Source organism: Anser brachyrhynchus (genome assembly GCF_964034855.1).
Source record: "Anser brachyrhynchus genome assembly, chromosome: 21".
Lineage (NCBI taxonomy): Eukaryota > Metazoa > Chordata > Aves > Anseriformes > Anatidae > Anser > Anser brachyrhynchus.
Window position 1 is genome coordinate 6,980,485 of NC_137714.1, and position 20,233 is coordinate 7,000,717.

Here is a 20,233-nt window from a genome sequence, read left to right on the forward strand (position 1 = left end):
AAGACTCCTGGCTTATTTTAAATCTCCTGTTGTTTAGACTGGCTCCTGAAAGGCCAAGGCTCGAGACATCAGGAAGCAATTTGGATGTTAGAATCTCAAGGATTTAAACCCTAAGGCCTGTATTAACCTGGAGTCATACTTCTTCCAGTAAGAAACGTGGGTTAAAAAATCAGGATAGCTCTTTTTCAGTGCTAAAAGTTGTTGGCAAGGAATAAAGAGGAATTCCCCTAGGGTGTGGATTCTATTAGGCTATGCTTTCATTTGCTTCAGAGGAGAGACCTAGATGTGGAATTTAGCTTACTCGGAGTTAATTCCCAAAGCTTGGTATTGGATGTAGGTCATTTTCTGGCTTGTTGTGTGACTCAGATGGGTTTGAAATACTGCAATTTTCACTAAAGAGCAGAAGCCACCATATCCTTTCTATTCTATACAGGTCATTGTCTCTGAAGGCAGTGCCACAAGGTGTATTCATAACCTCAGCACACATTTGCAACGTGTGAGCCAGGGAAAGCTGCCATTTCCAGGCTTTGCTTTTAAGGAGAGAATTCCCTGAACCAGTCTTTCCACATGCAAATTCCTGTATTAAGCATTCAAAATAGGCACTGCAGGACATAGATGCTGGCCAAAGCATCTTATACATGACTTGAAGACACCTCTTGGATAACCTGTTTTCCCCTCAACAGACTTTTTTTTTTTCTAAGTCCTGTTCAATCACCTTCAAGGATTATCTGTAGATTTCTGCTGCTGATACTACCATCATGGAGGCATCTGCCCACATGGCCCAAGGTTCGCAGGTGCGTGTCAGTAAGCTGAAAAATGTTAAGAGGAGCTCTTTTGTAAGAAAGGCTTATTAATAGAGCTAAATCCATGGAGACTGGCTGACCCTGAAGTGGCCTTCCATGTCTGTTAGATAAAATGCCTAGAGCAGAAGCCTGCAGCCTGTGACTATTTCTGTGTAACAGCGGCATCCAGTGGGCAAAAAGAGATTCCCGGCAAAATATTTGAGAAATCAGGATATGACCATGTAAGAGCAGAGGTTTCTCTCCCATATCCAGAGCTGTGTTTCCTTCTCTCTCTCCCTCCTTAGTGTCATTATCTATTCCACATTGTAGCAGAGATGCTAGTGACGTTGATGTGGCTAGAGCCAGATCTATGGAAACAATTCTACCACAACCAAAGCCACAAAGTCACACGGAAAAAAAAAAAAAAAAACAACTAAAAAAAGGTCAGAATATATAATCCAAGTGAAATACTCATCTTACTAGATTTATTCCTCTGAACAACTGGATGAGACTTCCAGGTGGCAGAGCTGGTCACAGATGGTGCTTCTGTTGTCAAGTTTAGTCTTGCAGGCAACCGATTGTTCACAGTACTTGGACACGTTTTCTGTAGGAAAATAATGCAACAAAAATCAGTGCTGGACCCTCTGGAAGGGGAAGGTGCTATTTTATAAAATGTCCAACTAAAGCCTTGCACTCAGTCTGTCAGATTTCACTCACTCCCTTTCACATTTACATTTTCACGATTACCCAAACATACGTGATTAAGTGGTCTGGCCAACACCACTTTTACACAACACAGAGGACAAGAGACCTGACTGCTCAGTCCTCCTCTTCGGCTTTTATCAAATGGCAAAGAAAAGCTTGGTTTTGGACAGGTCTTTGTTATGGTAGCTGCTAGAATACTGTGACTTTTTTGTGTCAGAATTTTGCCCTCTTCAGTCTTCAGGAGCTCCAGCCAACGGTGCTGCCCATTGTCTTTGTTCCCGTCTTATGGATTTTAGGGCCCTGGAGAGCCCTCCTGATGGGCTAGCAGGGAAGGAATTATGATCTTACTGCCATATTCCTGTTGTGAGTGCGGGATCTCATGGCATGAAGGTTTGACAGCCCAATTAGGTGTCTGGCCTCAGCAGTGGAAGAGGAGATGGAGTGGGCTCTGCTGCACGGACAACAGCTCCACAGGAGCGCATTACCGGTGTCGTCAGTGGAGAGAAGCAATGCAAATTCATGCCTCTCTGAGGAGGAAATCATTATCAACGCAGTAATAACACCTCGTGCTTTTATGCTCACCCATTTTGAATATGAGTGTCAGCAAGGCCCCAGCTGGGCTGCCTTTCTCTGCAGAAGAGACATTCCTGGTGGGAAGCTGAGCCTCTCCGAGCCCTCCTGATCACCCGCAGGGCCAAGTGACACTGCACCTTGCTGGGTCTGATGCTGAATCCCCAAATCTCCCTGACAGCGGACTAACTTACCCTCAAATGTAACACTCAAACGTTTAACAAACGCACCTGGGACCTTATAACTGCATTTTTTTTTTCCAGTCAGAAGAGCCCACGGACTTCAATGGCCATTTCGCTTGGGCAGAGACGACCCCCAGTGTTTACTCTCGACGCTATGAAGGGATCTGAGGCACAGAACTCAGACAGGGCAGGGGCAGGAGCTCGGAGAGGAGACCATGAGGTGAGGCGACCATGAGGTGAGGTGACAGGACCCTGAGGCGCGCGGCCCAGCCCCAGCCACCACAGGAGCCCCCATCGCGCCCACCCCCGGGGCCCCGCGCTGCCGTTGCCTCACGGGACTTGTAGTCAGCGCCCCCCCGAACAAGGAGCGGCACCGGGGCGAGGAACTGGGAACTACACCTCCCAGCATGAGCCGAGCTGCGAGAGGCCTGGGCGGGAGGGGAGGCGGGGACGGGCGGCGCCGCTGCTGCAGCACCCGCGGGGCCGGCGGGCCGCGGCCCGGCTCCTCGGTCGCTTCCCCGGGGGTGAGGGGCTCCGGGGGGGGCTCGGTTACCTCAGCGAGGCAGCCCCCGCTGCTTGGCGGCCCTTGGGGGCTGGGGCCGGGGTGGGAGAGCCGGGGAGGGAGCCCTGAGGGAGCCGGGGGAGGCTTCTGGTGGGGGGCGACTCCCGGCCCGCGGCCGGTGCTCGGCTCCTGCCTCACAGGAGGAACCCGGAGGGAGCCGCAGCTTCGTGTCTTCTGCTCTCCCCTCAGGCCGCAGAGCGGGGCAGCTTGCAGGCTCCTGCACCGAGGATGAAAAAGGGAAGGAGACAAACACGGCTCTGGCTACAGGACAGCGGCTTGCCGAAGGGCTGCGTGAATTCTGCTCTCCTCCGTCTCTGCCAGGTGTGTGCCTATTGTTTTTTTTTTTTTTTTTCTTTTCCATTTTCTTACGTTAAGCAAGGGATAGATTTACTCTAAGCAGCCACTTTCCCTTCTGCCACATTTACCAAGGGTTGAGCCTGCAGTGGCATCTTGCTCTTGCTTTATTTTTGCTTCTTTTCTTCTGGGTGGCCAGCGGCAGCTGCATCAGAGGGTGTAAATACATCAGAGGGTGTAAATACATCAGAGGGTGTAAATCCAGGTGTGTTCCTGTTCTGAAGGCGTGTTCCCGTTCTGAAGCAGGAACTGCTGGTAAGCCCTCGCTCGCTGAGGTGAGAGCTGACAGAAACATTGGGATTGATTCCTCCTGAGCATGTCGTATCACTGGAGCGTAGGCCTTATGCTGAATTATTACTCAGAACTGAAACACATGTGGCTTTTTTTTTTCCCTCTGATTATTTGCTTTTTCCTCTGATTTATTTGATTTGATTTATCTGCTTGAACTGAGAAAGCAAGAAAAACAAGGGCAAAACTTAGATGTAGAGAAGGCAGTTCAGCTGCATTGGAAGCTCTGTGTGATTTTGTTCCGATTTCCCTGCAGACGCTCAACTCCAGAATTTAATCACTTAAGTAAGAAGTAAATGAGGGACTCGTTTACTGTAAATAACCCCCATTTTGGTGTTTGGAGTGATGCCGTGTGTCATATTGGTAGTGGAAATCAGAAGGAAGCCCCCATAGCCTTGGCAGAGCTAGCAACGCCTATTATGAGCTTTCTGTTCTGCTCTGGCTTACGGGTGTCCAGTTTTGTACCTGGAGCAGGTAATGTCCATGGGGCGGGTGGTGGTTCCCTTCAGGAAGTTCCTCCTGAAGGCAGACAACTACCAGAGCAGCAGATCGAGCGTCAGGTGACTCGCATCTTAGAGGTTTTTCCCAAACTAAATGGTTCCAGGATTCTATGATTTCTGTGGAGACAAGATGTAATGAGTTCATTTAGGACTGGCAAATGTGCCTGCAACACATGGAGCAGCGTTCTCTAGGCACTTAATTTAAACATCACGACCAGTTCTGTTTCTTGAATGATTTTTCTCATGTTAAGCTTCAACAAAGTAAATGTGTTTCCCATCCCTTTCCACAGCACACCTCTGGTTCGCTGTTACGAAAATAATTTTCATAAGTGTACCTTATTTGTGTTGGCTTAATTCTCTGCTTATTGTGATATTGCTGGGTAGCTTCCTATATTTTGGTGTCTGTCTTGAATGCACATTTGAAACAGTGTGACTGTGGAAGTCCTGTGCCCAGTTAGCATATAAAGGATTTTACAGTTTTTCAGCTTTGCTCTTGAGTGGCCACTGAGCCACTGCTAGGATTGCTTGGAAGAATTGGGATTCCGTGCACAGTGTTTTCCTGCTAAAACTTTTATGGAAGTCTGAGAAGTTGCAAAAACTGTGGAAGTGCCACAAAAGTGGTTGCAAATGTCTCCTTTCCATTTATTTGGGACCACCGTGGGCTATTCTGAACTGTGGTAGTTCTCTCTGAAACAAGCTCATCTCTTGCCTTGCGTTCGTGTGGTGTTGAAGTATTTATTGCTCACGGAGACAAGTTGCCAGTGGCTTGGCTGAAGGTGAAGACTTTCTCCAACCTGATAGCTGGTCTCTTCTATGTCATGTTGCCCCTGCCCGCCTGTTCCTGTTAAATCTGTTTGTTTTGCTCATCGTCTCTGATACAGAACCGCTCCCGGGCCCCGGCAGGATTCAGGGTCATGCTGAATGTGACCGTGCCACTTGCAGCAGTACCGATCACGCGTTTTATTCTGAGCTTCTGTATTTCAGGGACCCAGGAATAGAATGCAGGGCTTGGTGAGCAGGCTGTCTGAATCCTAGGTGTTTTGTGAGGATTCTGATTCATGGCTTATCAAGGGCATTTACGGAGGGGCCTGAGTGTTGCGATATAACTTGCAGCACGTTCTCACTAGAAACTCTCACTGGGGAGCCACATAAACCCTCCGATATGTTGTTGTTGCTTTCCCCTTATTTGCTCCTTCCGTTGTTTCAAGTGTGATCAGGTCAAATCGTGTTACTGTCCCACCCTACTAGTTCCTCTCTGATTCCCAGAGTACCTGATTATCATATTCCTCAAGCAGTCGTATTATTGGAATAGCAGTTAGCAGAAAGAATACCCTCTCTTGTTTTGTTTTTCTTTTCTTTTTCTTTCCCCATCAAGGTTTTTGGTGGGATGCCCCTCTTCTTTACAGAGGTATGTTTCTAAGGCAATGCTATCCTACCCGAGCTGGGAAACTTCATCGTCCCCTTCCTGGTTCTGTGTGGTTTTCTTTGGAAGCAGCAGGCCTTAATCCAATAACGATTGGGCTTTGCATGCATGCAAACACTGAACTGTTTTCTCCAGAGGTACCAAGCTGGTGATATCGGTAGGTCATTTGGGACTTCTTCGCTGTCGGAATGCAAGCCTCTTAAGCCAGTTCATTTTGTTTGCAGGTGGTTGAACTTAAAAGCCTCTGCCTTTCTTACAGTCTACTGTAAGTTATCTCCTTTATTGTGGAATCGCAGTGCAACTCCTGTTGTGGCTGGTACTTGGGAGATGTGCATCTGTGCAAAAGCAGGTAAAGAGACCTTAGATCAGAATGAACACTTAAGTTGTCTGAATAGCGGAAAAAAAAAAAAATCTGCATCGAATAATTGTAAACTGTTAAAATTATATCTCTGTGCGGTAGATATCATGGGATATTTTTCTATCTTTAAGCAAAGATTGAAAAAATGGAGTCTGTTGTTTACTTCTGCTCCCTTTGTAATGAGAGCTGTAGTTTTGTTTGGAATTTCCCAGAATAAGGGAACTTGGAGCAAGGATATGCGAGTTTCTTGCTGCCTCTGCCACCGGTTCCATATGTAACCATGGCTCCGTTTTCCATCTGTGAAGTGTTCTTGCATTCTTTAAAGCTATCCAGAGCTGGAAGATAACATCCGTACTTCTAAAATGTAGACTCGTAAGTGAATTGGTGCGTGTGCTGACCCTCAAACCTTTAAGTCTGAGGAAGGAAAGTAACAGCTTACTACTCAATTCATTCTGCTCCTATGCAGCTGATGTCTCTCTAGCCAAAGGCAGGTCAGGATAGATTAGACTTAAACCTTTTGATTTGCTTTCAGAGCACAGAAAGGGCAAGTTCTAGGCTGGAAACCAGCAGGAGAGCAGTGTTGGCCATTCTAAAAGCCTGAAGGGGAATCTGAAAGTTGGTAGGATGAGCCATCAAGGCTCATCGGAGATTCAGAGGGTTTTATGCTGCAGCTTGCTCTGTGCCAGAGCCTGAGGCAGCATCTTTTCATTTTGAAAAGTTGGAGAAAGTTGGGTTCATAACTCAGATGGTCAGTAATCCTCTTGTGTCACCACCAAGGGCACCCGAGTCTAAATACCTGTGAACAACCTTGTCACAGAACCACAATAGTGTGTTTTCCAGAACACTGCTCGATCCGCGCTGGGGCTCAGCACCACCAGCTGTGGGCCAGTTATGTGTTTCTCAGAGGCAAGGCTCAGAGCAATGTCAAAGTAAGAACACGGTTGAAATCTGAAGGCAGGAGAGACTTCTGGATGTTGGAATATGTTTCTGTGCGGTACTGCGTTCTGAGCTGATTGAAAATAGGGCTGGAAGGGATTTTCAAAAGGCTGCCTCATCCTGCTTTTGCCAAAAGATGCAATAAGCTCCACCTAAGCCATTCCTGATAGTTATGTTTGATCTTGTACTGTAACAGATTTTTCAGCTTCCCTGGATGAGTTGGATTTGGGTCTATGAAATCTGCTATTGAGGAAAAAGTAGATGCTGCTCAGCCCCAGCTACTGAGATTTCAAGGCTTTAGGCAGCAATCTGCAAGCTGTCAGGTCCAATTAAAGCAAATGGCTGGAGCTGGTGTGTTTTTCTCCCTCCTGGAGAGAACACAGTTCATCAAAAGCCGGAAGGAAATTTCATCAGGCTCATGAGCAATTATCTTAGGGGCTATAGTAAGAGAGAAACACCAGATTCCCAGTGTGAACTTTCCCTTATCATCACCCCTAATTCTCCAATGAGCAGATGAACAACGATCCCACGGGTTTCATGTTGTTGAAGTTTTTGTGGGATTTGGCTGATGGTGATTTGTAAATAGGAATTTCAAACGTATCTGACTTGGCAAAAGGTATTCCACCTCTCTGTGGTGCACCACGACGTCTGTTGTGGGAAGCTTGTGACAGCTGTTTATTTTTGATTGACCTGTGGTGCTTCCTGAAGGTTGTGTTCTCATCTGTATGGGCTAAAGCAAATATTGACCCCCTCGCAACTCCATGGATTTCATCAGCCTGGTCCATTAGTCAGCATTGAGCTGATGCATTAAAAAAAAATTACTTTAAAAAAATTACTTAAACCAAAGAAGTTTAACTTTTGGAACAAGGGGAATAGAAGATAACCCTGCCGTTTGTTTTTTTTTTTAAATACCATCAGAATTTTAAATACCAACCAGAATGCTGGCGTCAAGCTTCTGAGCAGGATTTGCACAAAACTACCGTTACTGCATCTTAATAAATTCTCTGATGCTTCTTTTAGGCCACTATCCTTTATCAAGGTAAAAGAATAGAAAGGCAGGATGATAACCACAAAAAGTATTGCTCCTACAACTTGCGAAGGGAACATTGCCTTCCCTTCTCACCAGGAGGACTCGGTGCTAGAATACAATCAGTGTAAATTGAATGCAAAATTCAGCTTAGACCAAACGGATCAATAGGCTGGCATTTGTATAGGACAAGCGTTGATTGTAGAGGTGAAAAGCAGGCTTTAAGCCTAACGGCTGGCTAGCTATTTTTAGCATTTCTTCGCTCTGTGTCCCAGTATTCCAGGATGTGTGCCTGCTCTTATACAAAACAATTAGTGAGGCTGAAATGACAAGATGTTAATCCCTGAGTGAAGGCATATTAATCACCTGCTTTATTCTGCTTATGTCATACAGTTAAATATCCTGTGAGAGCAGGTGAGGTTTGGGGTACGGGAATGGTTCAGCCTCATTCAGGCTTTTTCATGGCTGATTGGTTTTAAAAGGCAGCTGCCCCGCTTCTAATTTTTCTTTCTGCTGAGAATAGTTTGTCAGTAGGGATGGCTTCATTTATCTGATATTGATATTTAACCCATGGAAGCATCATCTGCTCTTCTCTTCCCCTCCGTGCCAGTGATGCCATTTTGCAAAATTCAGGCTAAGCAGAAATGCTGACAGCACGAGAAAAAATATCCCTGCCTTCGGCGAGCTGCGAAGCAAAGTGGTAGTGAGACGCCGTGGCTTAGCAGAGGAGTAGAAAGTGATTCCCTTCCGCCAATTTGCAAATTCTTTTGGTGGGCTAAGGAGGAATTCCAAGGGCTTAGGCTGATTCTCAGTGGTTAGGTTTGTAGCATAATGCCTGAGGTGGTGTCACTCTTCTGCGTTAGAAGATCTGCTCGTCCTGGGAGCGAAGAGCCTGTATCTTCTGTGCTCTTCGTGTTAGCCACAGGAGATGGAGCCTCGGAACAGGTAACAGTGCTGGGGTAATACACTTGGTGCTTGCTGTTGGTTCCTGCTAAGATGAGCACGCTTTCAGCCGGAAAATAGCTTGTTCTGTTGGTGTTTTACTAAGGTACCTGTCACCAATTTACGCTAGAGCGTTGTGCAAAAGATTAGCCTTAGTGGCAAAATTAAGGTAGGACCATACTACTGAGGTTTTGTTTCTTTTTTTTTTTTTTTTAATTGTATTTAGTTAGAACCAGATGGCTGTTTTAAAGAGGAGCAGTGCTGTCAGGGTTGGGGCCCATCCCTGTCTTTTTTGGACTAGGTCTGATATCGCTGCCATGGTTTTATGACTTAGAAGCAATTGGCTTGGCTTTGCCAGTCCTTGGGTCCGATCTGCGAAATGTGCCGTAGTAGTGCAGCTCCTGCTCGCTCGACTCCACCACCCAGTCCCTGTTCTTCAGCCTCAGCGGATAAACAAGACCTGATCGGACAGTGCAGCTCTTTGTATGAGCATGGGCTGTGGAGTGAGATCTGGGAAACAATACACAACAAAATGGGTCTGACTGCATGCCTTGCCACAGCAAGAAGAGGGACTGGCACCAGTGCTGTGTTAGGAGGCAGTGCTAGAGCCCAGTGTTTGTGCATTAATAATGCTTTGAAAAGCACAAAATCTTTACCATGCATTGCAATTGAATATTAGCCCTTATACTAGAGGTACTTTTCTCGTTTGGTAGGGTTTTATGCACATTTTTCAGCAAATAATTTAGCACAACTGATTTTATGATAAATGTCTGCATAAAAAAGATGGAGGTTTTCTCTGCAGCCTTTTGTTTCTTTTACAGCCAGCCTGGGCATCTAAGGGAGGAAGTTTGTGCTCTTGCTGCCATATTATAAATACCAAATACAGGCAAAACCTAAACCAACTTTTGCCCATAAATGACTCCTTCAGAGGCCAGTTTATGGGTTAGGTAGATGCCTGTTGCACTCCTGCATAAATGGACAGTCACGTGTATGTTAGGGCTGCAAGCGTTACGAGAGAAAGTAGTACCTGCAACATCACCCATCACAAGGCCAATTGGAAAGGGATTTTTTCAGAGCATCTTAAAAATACCGCTCTAATTACTTGAGATAAATGACATGTTGCTCTTATGTATGCTTATATGTCTGGCTTTTCTTAAAACAGGCATTAAAATGCTAGTGAAAGACTTGTGTGGAGGTACTGCCATGGTTTGCCCAGCACTTCACATTGACAGTATGTCTTTACACCTGTTGGTGCTGCAGTTTTAGCCCAGAACAAAGTCATCCAGAAATGTTTGGGTGCTGTGTGCGAAGGAACACCGCTGGAACAAGCAGCAGGCTGGCCAGAAAGCACCATTACCAGGCAGCTTAGAAAGAGGCCTGCTAAGAAGTTAAAGATTTTTGATCTTTGTATGGTGGTAAGTCAAAAAGGATTGTTTTCTGCTCTGCTCTCACTTAACAGTGAGTATATTCAGCTGTGCGAGTAGCCTTGAGAGAAATTAGACTGGGTCCTGCTGGGAGAGCACAGGTGTGCCTGCTGTTGTGCTGTCCTGGGGTCTTACTGCTTGCTGAGGAGGAAGAAAAGTGAAGGCTAGGTCTGAATTTGGGTTTGTTGGCGTGAGAGCTCGCTTTGGTAATGACTAACTGAGCAGCTTGGAGCCTTAGTCAGAGGTATTTGATCCTGGTTGTTGTCTGTGAGTAAAGAATCTCTAATAGGACAGTGTTTATTTCTGGTTTGCAGCTAGGGAAGCTGGGGTGGGGAACAATACTTGTGCAGATAGCTACTGAGCTGGCGCTGGTTTTACACTGCTTGTGTCAGGAAAGGGGGAAAATTCAGTCAAATCCCACTTCTATGGGGCATAAGAGTAGTGTGGAAAAGAGTCCTACCAAAAACCAGCTGCACAAGCACAGTGTTCGTAAGCCAGGAGGAGCTGGCATAATTCAGCCGTTACATCTGACTTGTTTAGAGGCCTTTGTTTCCAGTGTGAGGGTATAAAAAAGTAAATCTTGAACCTTTCCACTAGTGGTAGCTGATCAATCCTAATGTTTAATGTCTTGATATGACTTTTAAAATGGCACTGTGTCCCTGATGCTCCCTTGGAAAACCAAATGTGGCGTGGGTATTGTGAGGGCTTAAAATAAGAACCTTGGTGAGTAGGAGCCACTTGGGAGGCTGAACAGCGAAGAATGGTTGAAGAAACAGCTCCAGAGTGCGTCAGGTGCCTCTGCTGCCTCTCCGAGGAGGGAACAGATCCTTTTGATCCCCAACTTGAACTGCAGGCCTCTGTTCTTGGGTAGAATCCCGCTGAAACGACCAACGAGGCCAGCAAGGTCACAACCAGCTCCTTGCAGAGGGTTGTTGCTGAATTGTCTCCTGAAGAGTGAGCACCACCGCGCTGACTGCTTGCTTGTGCTGCAGTGAGGTTATTCTGGATTTCTGCTGATGCAGGCGGCGCTGGGGGCGTGCTCTGTTCCGGGCTGCCCGCATCGTGCGTCTGTAAACATCTTCTGGTGTTTGCCCAGTCTGCGCTGGGACCAAGGAAGGGTAAAGCAAGTGGCGTTGGCCTTGACAGACCTCATGGGCTTGCGGTTATTTTTGTGGTGTCAAGTGAAGAACGCCTTGGCTCCTTGCTCTGTTGCTCTCTTCCCTGAGAGAGATGAGCCGAGGATCAAAGAGCAAAGCACAAACCCACTATTTTATGAGAGGGGAACTCAGGGCAGGAGGGTGGGCCTTAGAAAACAGGATGTAAAACTCCCCAGATCCTCTTCTAATTAAAATAAGCTTATTTACCCGCCTCCCAGTCGTGCTGAGGATGCAAGAGCTTCATTCTCTTGCTCGCTGCTCGGTACACCCTGTGCAAAAGGTCGTGTGGAAGGATGGGTTTATGGCTGCGCAGCGCTGCCGTGGGCGCAGTGTGAACGCACCGGGTGTCAAATAAGCAAGTAGTTTCAGGGAGTGTCCTGCCTGGTTTTGTCAGGCAAAGGACAGCGTGTTTTCTCCTCCTAGTAGCGTTACGTCCTTTCTGTCCCTGGGTGGGAATTTATGGCAGAAATCTTGACTCCCGGAACAACCACGAGACTGTCACCCTCGGCTGTCCGGCTTGTGTGCCCAGTGGTTGTGTTTTTGTCAAGCTCTGTGCTGCGTGAAGCCAGGGAGCCCGAGCCTGCGGCCCCGTGGGTCCGGACACACACACTGCAGCCCACGCGAGTCTGGTGTTCCTTGGAGGCCGCTGAAGAGCGAGAGGAGGACGAGGAGCAGGCAGCTTGACCCCTGTGGTAGGTGTCGGGTGCTGCAGATCGTCAGCAATTGGACGTGCAATGATACAAAGGCAGGAGGAGAGGTCAGAGACCGGCAGTAATAAGAGATGGGAGATGATCTTATTTCTCCAAACGCTTAGTGCAGTAACGACTTCTTGTGGGGCTTGTGAATTAACGGCTGGGAAAGCTGGATAGTTCACGCTCGAGTGAAGTTATTAAAAATAATTCCGCAGCTCATGTGAGCTGCTGTGGAAAGGGCCCGGTAATAAAAGTTCTGCTGCAGCCGTCTCCACATGAGCTCCCAGGGGATGCTAAGGAGCTAGGAACTCCAGAGGAGCATCAAAACCTGAGCTTTGTGAGCTTGTGCTACCCTTCTGAAAAAACAAACGGCATTTGCCGTGGCCCAGGGCACTTAAGGAAGCATCCTTAGGATTGGCAGAGCAGTGAAGTAATTCCTCCCAAAAGACGATTCTAGCTGCAGAATACATCTCAGAAGGAAAAAAAAAGAGGAGGGGGGGAAAGAAACACCTGCCTCTTCCTCTGTTTACCGTGCTGTTGAAATAACCTGATAACCACGTTCCGTGCATGGGTTTTGCCAAGCTGCTTACACCACCGCTCGGCTCTGTTTACCGTGTATCCAGCAGAGCAGCAACCTTTGCCTCTTACAAGCCGTGTGTTGGGCTGCCTGTGGAGCACCTCTACCAGCAGCAGGGTTTGAGTGTTAGCAGAAAAACATTGCAGGCCGAAGGCACTTTCCCTTTGTTCCAGTTAAATATTACTTTTATTTCCTAAGAGTGGTTTGATTACACCTGGGCTGTGCTTTTCCATGTCACAGTAGATGAGGTCAGAACATTAGGTCAGGATTCAGAGACATGTTTGTGCTTTATGATGGAGTATTTGTTCAGAGCTCTCTTTAAACTCCTCTGGGAAACTGTTGTTTTCTCTAAGCTGTTTCTGGCAGCTACACCTATCCTTCCCTGGAATCATTTACACTCAAACAGCTCCGAGGGAGGAGCAGGAGCATTTGCTTCAATGAGTAAATAACGCTGGTCTCTAGCATGATTTAGACCGCATGTGTGTTGTAATTCATCTCCTAAAGACTCTGAATGCTTTTTCCTCTTGTTACATTGCACTACCCCGCGGATTAGATGGAATGTGGTGCCTTTGGTGCCTTCTTGGGTGGAAAGAGAAGACAGGCATTAAGAAGTCAGCCTTCAGATCAGCGAGCAGGAGATTATGTGGGGGTCACTGCAGCCCAGAGCAGCATTAACCAGCGCTCAGCATCACAAGAGTGCAGTTAAACTGCGGTAGCTTTCCTGGGTGTTGGAGCCCTGGACGTAAGCTCAGAGCCGTGGGATGAGTCCATGTGCAGCTCCTTCGTGAGTAACAGGAACCTGCAGAACCCAGGGAAGCTCGATGCATGTGGCAGCAGTAAAACTGTTTCCATCTGGATGCAGCTTCTTACGGGCTACTGATCTGATGGATTTTTGTCCTTGCAGCTTGGTACTTGGGGTATCAACAGAGATTGCCTATTGCAGGCCAGGAACGCATCGGGCCTGTAATTACAGAACTGCCAGGAGACAGCCAAGTGTTTCTGCAAAGTGGAAAACTTAGTTAAAGCAGTGAAAGCTTAGTTAAAGCAGTAAGGCATCCATTTTATTCAGAATCATATAGGTTGGAAAACCCCTTCAAGATCATCAAGTCCAGCCGTTAACCGAGCACTGCCAAGCCTACCGTTAATCTCTCGTCTGGAGGAGGAGCAGATCATGCAAATCTCATTGGGTCTTGCGATGCTTTTTAAAAAGGATATCCTTTCTCTTCGTTTCATAAAAGCAATAACCAGTGGTGCACCTTAAACTCAGCAATGTTGTGTCCACCTCCACAGAGGTCCAAATGAAAGTGTTGCCCCAGGCATCTCTGAGTGATGATTAGAAGTAAAGATGCCACAGAGTTCACAAGGACACTTGCTTTTGGTGTTCAGATGTCACGGTGACGTGCAGCAGAAAAAGCCTGAAGCTGGGGAGATGCTAAAGCTGAACAGAAATCCGGCTCTGTATATTAGAAACTTCGTTCTGCATCACATTACTCCTCCATACATTTAAAAGGGGATGTTTGGCTGGGGGAAGAGTTTATTTTTAGCCCTGGGTGGTTTTGGTTGCTTTATTGGTAGGCGGCAGCGTTAGCTGCACGGCGCAGCGCTGCTCCTGCTGCCACGTCTGGGTGCACATCCTATGAGCCTGGTGGCGGGTCTGTCAGCCTGGGGTGAGCCGGCTGCGTGTCGTGGCACTCGGTAAGATTTGCTGTGCTTTTGGAACCTGCACAGTTTGGCCCTTGGCACTCTGCGTTGATGCGTGTGGGTTTTCTCCTAAGTATTTCACAAAATTTGGGGTGTTAGAGCTTGAGATGGAGACCCAGGGATGCCCAAAGGTAAAAGGATGCGGCAGTAGATTTCTCCTGAGCTCTAAGAGCAGCTTGGCCCTAAATATCGGAAGCTGTATTCCTCCGTCGTCTGCTAAAAAAGACATCCATAAATCCATAAAGCAGACTGACAATCTGTGATGGAATTCGGAGCTGTGGACGTGCTGCATCCATGTGGTGTTCACCTCATTTACCAATTGTCATGGCAACAGTTGGAGAGGCTATCCCAAGCTTTTCCTGCAGCGCTCACTGCAGTTTAGCTGCCCACCCTTTCCTGTTCCTGCTGTAGCTAGAATAGCAACAAAGGTTAACATTTCTCTAGCGTTGGCTCTCGTTTTAAAACTGCTGTCGCTTTTGGAAAACAGTTACATATTGCTTTTCTATGCATCTTTAAGGCTTCCTGTGTCTCAAAATCAATCACAAACTTTCTGGGCAAGATGAACACAGCATTGCAGTATTATTTGAGAAGATACATGTGAAGTCTTCATCAAAAATAGAGCTCTGTTTAAATAAAATACATATTTATCTACTCAGCATGTCAGGCCTAGTCTGTAGCCAGGTCATTCGGGGGCAGGGAGTGTGTTTCTTGCTATTTTGACTCTTTTTGTGGAGTTGATGTTAAGTTTACCTGTAGTACTATGAAGACGCAGGACTTCCAATTTCTTGCTCAAGGCAGCTGTCATTTTTTAAAACAGCAGCAGGACTGCAATCAAGACTGAAGCTGAGTAGAAGGTAATCAGGATGCATCTCAGTAATCCCTTTACGCAGCATCTCTTTTGGTGGTGTTTACAGCAGAGTGGGGTAAATACTTCAAGGTGGGCTTTGAGTTCTTTTCATTTGGGAAGCGGAATCTAGAAAACCTACAGGCCCTGCTAATTGAGCATGAGTTTGTGCACCAAGGGCACGAGCTGAAATGGCATCCGCTCGCCTTGCCCTGGAGGTTGTTGCTGTGATGTACGGAGTGACACCACTTAATGCTGCGTTGTCTTCCCAGGTGTGCTGAGCATGCTGCTGCTGCTGGATGTGTTGCTGCTGCCCATCTCCCAGACCCGCGGCGCGAGGGATTTCTGAGGGTCGCTGTGCAGAGCGATGGACTCGGACCCCTATGCCAGCATGCAGGTTGGGATGCGGGTAGTTCGCGGAGTGGACTGGAAGTGGGGCAGCCAGGACAGTGGCGAAGGGAACGTTGGGACTGTGGTGGAGATCGGTCGCATGGGCAGCCCAACCACTCCGGATAAAACTGTGGTCGTGCAGTGGGATCAGGGCAACAGAACCAATTATCGGACTGGATTTCAAGGAGCTTATGACCTTCTTCTGTACGATAACGCACAAATAGGTAAGTGTGGCATGGACAAGGAGCACAAGCATGTGCTGTAAAGCCATCTTCAGCATGTGTAACCTGCCTCACCTGCTAACTGGCACGTGAGCCTTTTGCAACTACGTTGGAATGAATATTTGAGTTCAGCTGTGCTGCTTTTCTATGGCAGGGCCACAGAAGGGCATTGAAATTGAGCAAGATAATTCAGAACAAATGAAATGTCTTCTTAGATCAATATTAATTCCTTCGGTTCCCTTGTTTAGGCTTTGTATCTGAAACGTACTGAGCTGCATTGTCAATTGTTCGTGCAGAACAAGCTCCCAAGTATTATTTGAGCTAAGTAGAATTTATATTGCTTGTTTTGCATAATAAACAGCTCAAAAGTCGAGCATCAGAAAAACCGAGCATCGAAAAATTGTTACAGTTGAATTTTCCTGATTGAGCTCATTTGTTGTAGCTGTGCTTGATCGATTGAGTAAGGGCAGGAGTTATCTGCTGTTGGGAGAAAGATAATGTATTGGAGAGATCTTTAAACAAATACAAAATCTGCTCTGGTTTATTGCACTGGATGAGCTCTCATCCTCTTCCAGTATCCCCTGCTTTCATTTCATTCCCATGCAACCATTTGAGCGTGAGCAGCCTTATTTTGCTGCTCTGGTGGAAAAGAGCAGGGAGATGTAAACTAGTGCCAAACTCAGGGCTGCGTGGTAGTAGTAGTGGGGACCTCTCCTAACGTACAAATCCATAGAGACAAAAGGCTTGTTGGCTCAACCTTAATGCCACCTCAGGGCATTTATAGGGTTTCTGATTTGATTAGGTGGCAGCCAGATCGACCCTGCTCAGTCCTAGAATGCTGTGCAAACTTTCCCTTATTAAGCTTAGATGTTCTGTCATCATCTTCAGCACATGCACGTTTTTTCCCTTTAAAAGATGCTAATATAATTCTAACAGCCTTGTCAACCTTGTTTCTCTGAATTTTGTGGTGATATTATATTCTTTTCCTCCTGTTCTCCTAGGTGTCCGTCACCCTAACATCATCTGTGACTGTTGCAAGAAGCACGGTATCCGGGGAATGCGGTGGAAGTGCAAAATGTGCTTCGACTACGACCTGTGCACGCAGTGTTACATGAACAACAAGCACGATCTGTCCCACTCCTTTGAGCGCTACGAGACAGCACACTCACAACCGTAAGTGGAGCTACAGGGGGAGTCCAGTGAAATGTGTTGAGATTTATAAACTACCCTTCTGTAGCAGTGGTCTCCAAAGTGGGGTGCACGAAAAATTGTCAGCACTACTTTCAGTTGTGCCTCCTAAGGTGGGCACGAAGATGAATTTTGTAACCCTAGGGTAAGTTATAGGAAATCAGCTCGTGTCTGTCACTGATTTTCTTTTTTTTTTTCCTTGAAAATATCACTGTGTGTTGCATCTGTCTTTAGCAACATAATTCCATGGACAGTGCTGTCTGATCTGCAGCTGGTTCTCCTCCCGTATGGGAAGCTCTCTCTGGGGTTATTACCATGGTCTTGCCAGTATCGTTGAGGCAGAATTCTGAGTGCTAGCAAGGGGTAGCTGCTGCTGTCCAAAGAGATCGTCTCTGAGCTTTAGGGCTCGTGTTTATCCACCAGATTAGGATGTTTCTTGAGCTTGTGTTAATACGACAATCCAGACAGATCCTATTGTGAAATGAGCGTCATGATTTCCACTGTGTGTGAATGCATATATGGGTGTGTGTATTTAGTGGAAGTATAAATATAGGTATATTTTTACTCTCAGCATTATAGTTAGCTCTAGACAGTTATTCAGGGGCACCTGCTTGTCTGCCGTTAAGGTAGATAATCTTCCTAACATTCAAAGCAAGAAGAAAAAAAACTAGACAACAGTTATCGTACGAGGCTGCGCTGTTGCAGAGCTGTCCAAGTTTGTGGGCCTCTGTATGGCTTCTACGGGGTGCTGCTGCTTTGGGCCAAATGGTGCTTGGGCTGCTCTGTCATCTTTTCGGACCCTGATCAGGAACACCCCAGAATGCTGTTTTTTCTATCAGGAGGGAGATTGCCAGGCAGCTTTCTCCTCAGAACTCATCCTTCACAGAACTTTTCCTTTTCTGAGGAACCTAGATGGCAAAAGATGTAAATAAAGCCGTTTTTCCTTTCAGGGCTTGTATCTCACCTGTGTCCAGGCTGCTTTTAAATTAGGCAATAGAGTGCTTGCCATCAGTGTGAGAAGAGAGCACGGAAGGCTGCTGGTAAACATGCCAGACCTGGAGTTGTCCTCTGTGACTTGTCTGACTTTGCCAGTGCACTGCAGCACCGCTCTGGAACGTTGCCTGAGAAACCTCGGAGCTCTGCTGGGGTCTCTGGATGCAGCTCTCCACCAGAGCAGAACTTGATGTCTGATGATGTTGCCTCTTCGTGCCCTTTTGGTTTATTTGGCTTGCTTTTTTTTCCCCCTGAAATTCCTTTCCTTTTTCTGCAGGTTTGTACCACCCAGCGGTTAGAGATGGGATATAAATGGGCTTTTATTAGTTCTTAAAAGGAAGCCTAGACGTAGGCCAGAGTCTGTGATACCGAGTCCTTTGTTAGAGCAGTAGGGTTCTGAGTTACATCACTGTATGTTAGCAGGAGTAGGGGTCTTCCTAATACTAGGCAGCTAATAAAAAAGAAAAAAAGAGTGAGGGGCACTGTGTGAGCCTGCCAGATGTGGGAGTGCAGGAGCAGATGTGCAGGAGCAGGAAGAAGTCAGGACACCTTTGCTGTAATGCAGATATAATCCTGTGATTTCTCGGTCTGTCCTGTGGGTTGCATTAAGAATGGAACGTTCTGATTTAAAAAAAATTTTAAAAAAAATAAAATGAAACCTATGGCAGCAGCTGGGGGTGGGGAAGATCACCTTTGAGCAGCACCATGGAGAGGATTTCTTTGGGATAACTGAGGTCTGAGCTGCAAAGACAACAGTGCCTTAGGCAATGCAGCATCCTTTTCGAAGAACAGGAATTGCTTGCTTATGGATCATGGGAGCCCTGGTGTTGTGAAAAGACAACCGCTTAGATCATTCATCTCCATTTTTTTGCTCAATAAAGTAGAAGAGAAAAGCTTTGGCAGTTCACCAAAGACTGAAAGGAAAAAAAAGCCGTGTATTTAAAAACATGGTAACTGCTGTGTGGATTTGGGTTTTCTCGGGGTTTTGCTATTACCTGCTGTTGTTAGAGTGCCTATGAAATAGAGAAGCAGTCTCCTTCGGAGATCAGGTTTCTCTCACCTCCTCTCTCTGGCAGGAATGGCTGGGGTTTGGTTATTTAAATGGGAAGCGGACAGCCTCAAGCACAGCACTGTTTTCTTTCAAGGCCATCAGTGCGATCAAATTAAGCCCCGTGCAATGCAGCTGTGTTCCAGAGCTTTCCACCAGCTCTCCTTTAACCACAGATCAGGAGCTGGGGCTTGGCAGCTTCCCCCTGCTCTCAGCCCGTTGTGGCGGGGTGGATGATCACCGTGCCTCCAGGACTGTGACCGCTGCCACTGCTGATGCTTCGCTGTAGGAGGCTGAGGGGAGGGCAGCTTGCGATGGCAGTGCAACGTCCTTGTGCAGCAAATTGCTGCCACCTGCGCTGTTGTTGCCAGAACCACCACACGACACCTGTGCAGCTAAACCTAGGCGAGGCCAGCGAGGAAATGTTTATAGCAGCTCGCTAATCCTAGGATTTTTAGAGACCTTAAGCCCAGGCAGATGCTGCAGAGCATTCCCAAACAGTTTCCTAAAGATGCTTTGAAGACACCTTTACCTGAAAGCTATTTCAGGTCTTAAATAACCTAGTTTGACCTGCTGCTGGCAGGAAGTACTGATTTTGTATATTTTGCCTTGTGAACTCATCTCTTCCTGGCATCTGCCAGTTGCTGACGTTGTTTGCTGGTCTTTTTTGGTTTGAATTTTATGGATGCTAATTTTGAGAGAGGCTTTTATCCTCGGTTTAAAAAGGCTGGACAGCTCAATTTCACCGAAGACCTGTGTTTTTCATAACCTAGTATCCATTTGCTTAGTAATTGGAAGATAAGTCAGTGTCTGTAAGCAGCACAGCAAAGCCAAGCTTACTGGGTTTTGTCCTGGCAGTGTCCTGCATCGTTGCAGCCGGTAGAGAAGGTGCCAGTTGCCTCTGCCTCGGGTGCTGTGACTTTGCAAGCAGCTTTGCCAGCTTCTAGTGTCTGGATGCGAGTCCGATGGCCTTTTTCTCTGTCATTCCTGAGAGCTTTCTGAATAGAAATCGAACTGCTTAGAGGGAAAGAAAGGAGAGCTGCACAACCTATTGGCAGGATGGCACAATCTTCTGTACTTTTCACTTGATCGTTGTTTTCCCTACCTCCATTTTTTTCCCGTTGGTGACTGTTACTGGGATTAAGCTTTACTCACCAGTAAACCACATCCTTGACAATTTTTGAAAGTTCTGTGTAATTAAGCTTAAAAAAATCTAAATATTTTCTTGCGTTGCATTTTATACTGTAGTCAGAAACAGAGTTTGCAGTTATTTTCAACCATAATTCTTAATAGCTCTGTCTAGTTCACCACTTGGACTTCCAAATCAGATACATTAAAAGAACAAGCACGTGCTGTCAGTCAGATACCT

At 46.7% G+C, this 20,233-nt stretch overlaps 1 protein-coding gene across 1 annotated transcript in view; it reads left to right on the top strand.

The window, feature by feature from the left end:
• The first annotated feature begins 2,609 nt into the window (after positions 1–2,609).
• The window catches only part of LOC308181345 (E3 ubiquitin-protein ligase MIB2-like), a 63,185-nt gene continuing 45,561 nt past the window's right edge, over positions 2,610–20,233 (top strand). The window contains 4 exon segments of the mRNA XM_080564533.1: positions 2,610–2,763; positions 2,991–3,122; positions 15,297–15,638; positions 16,637–16,808. Of these exon segments, the coding sequence (XP_080420659.1) occupies positions 15,392–15,638; positions 16,637–16,808 (419 nt within the window). The 5' untranslated portion in view covers positions 2,610–2,763; positions 2,991–3,122; positions 15,297–15,391.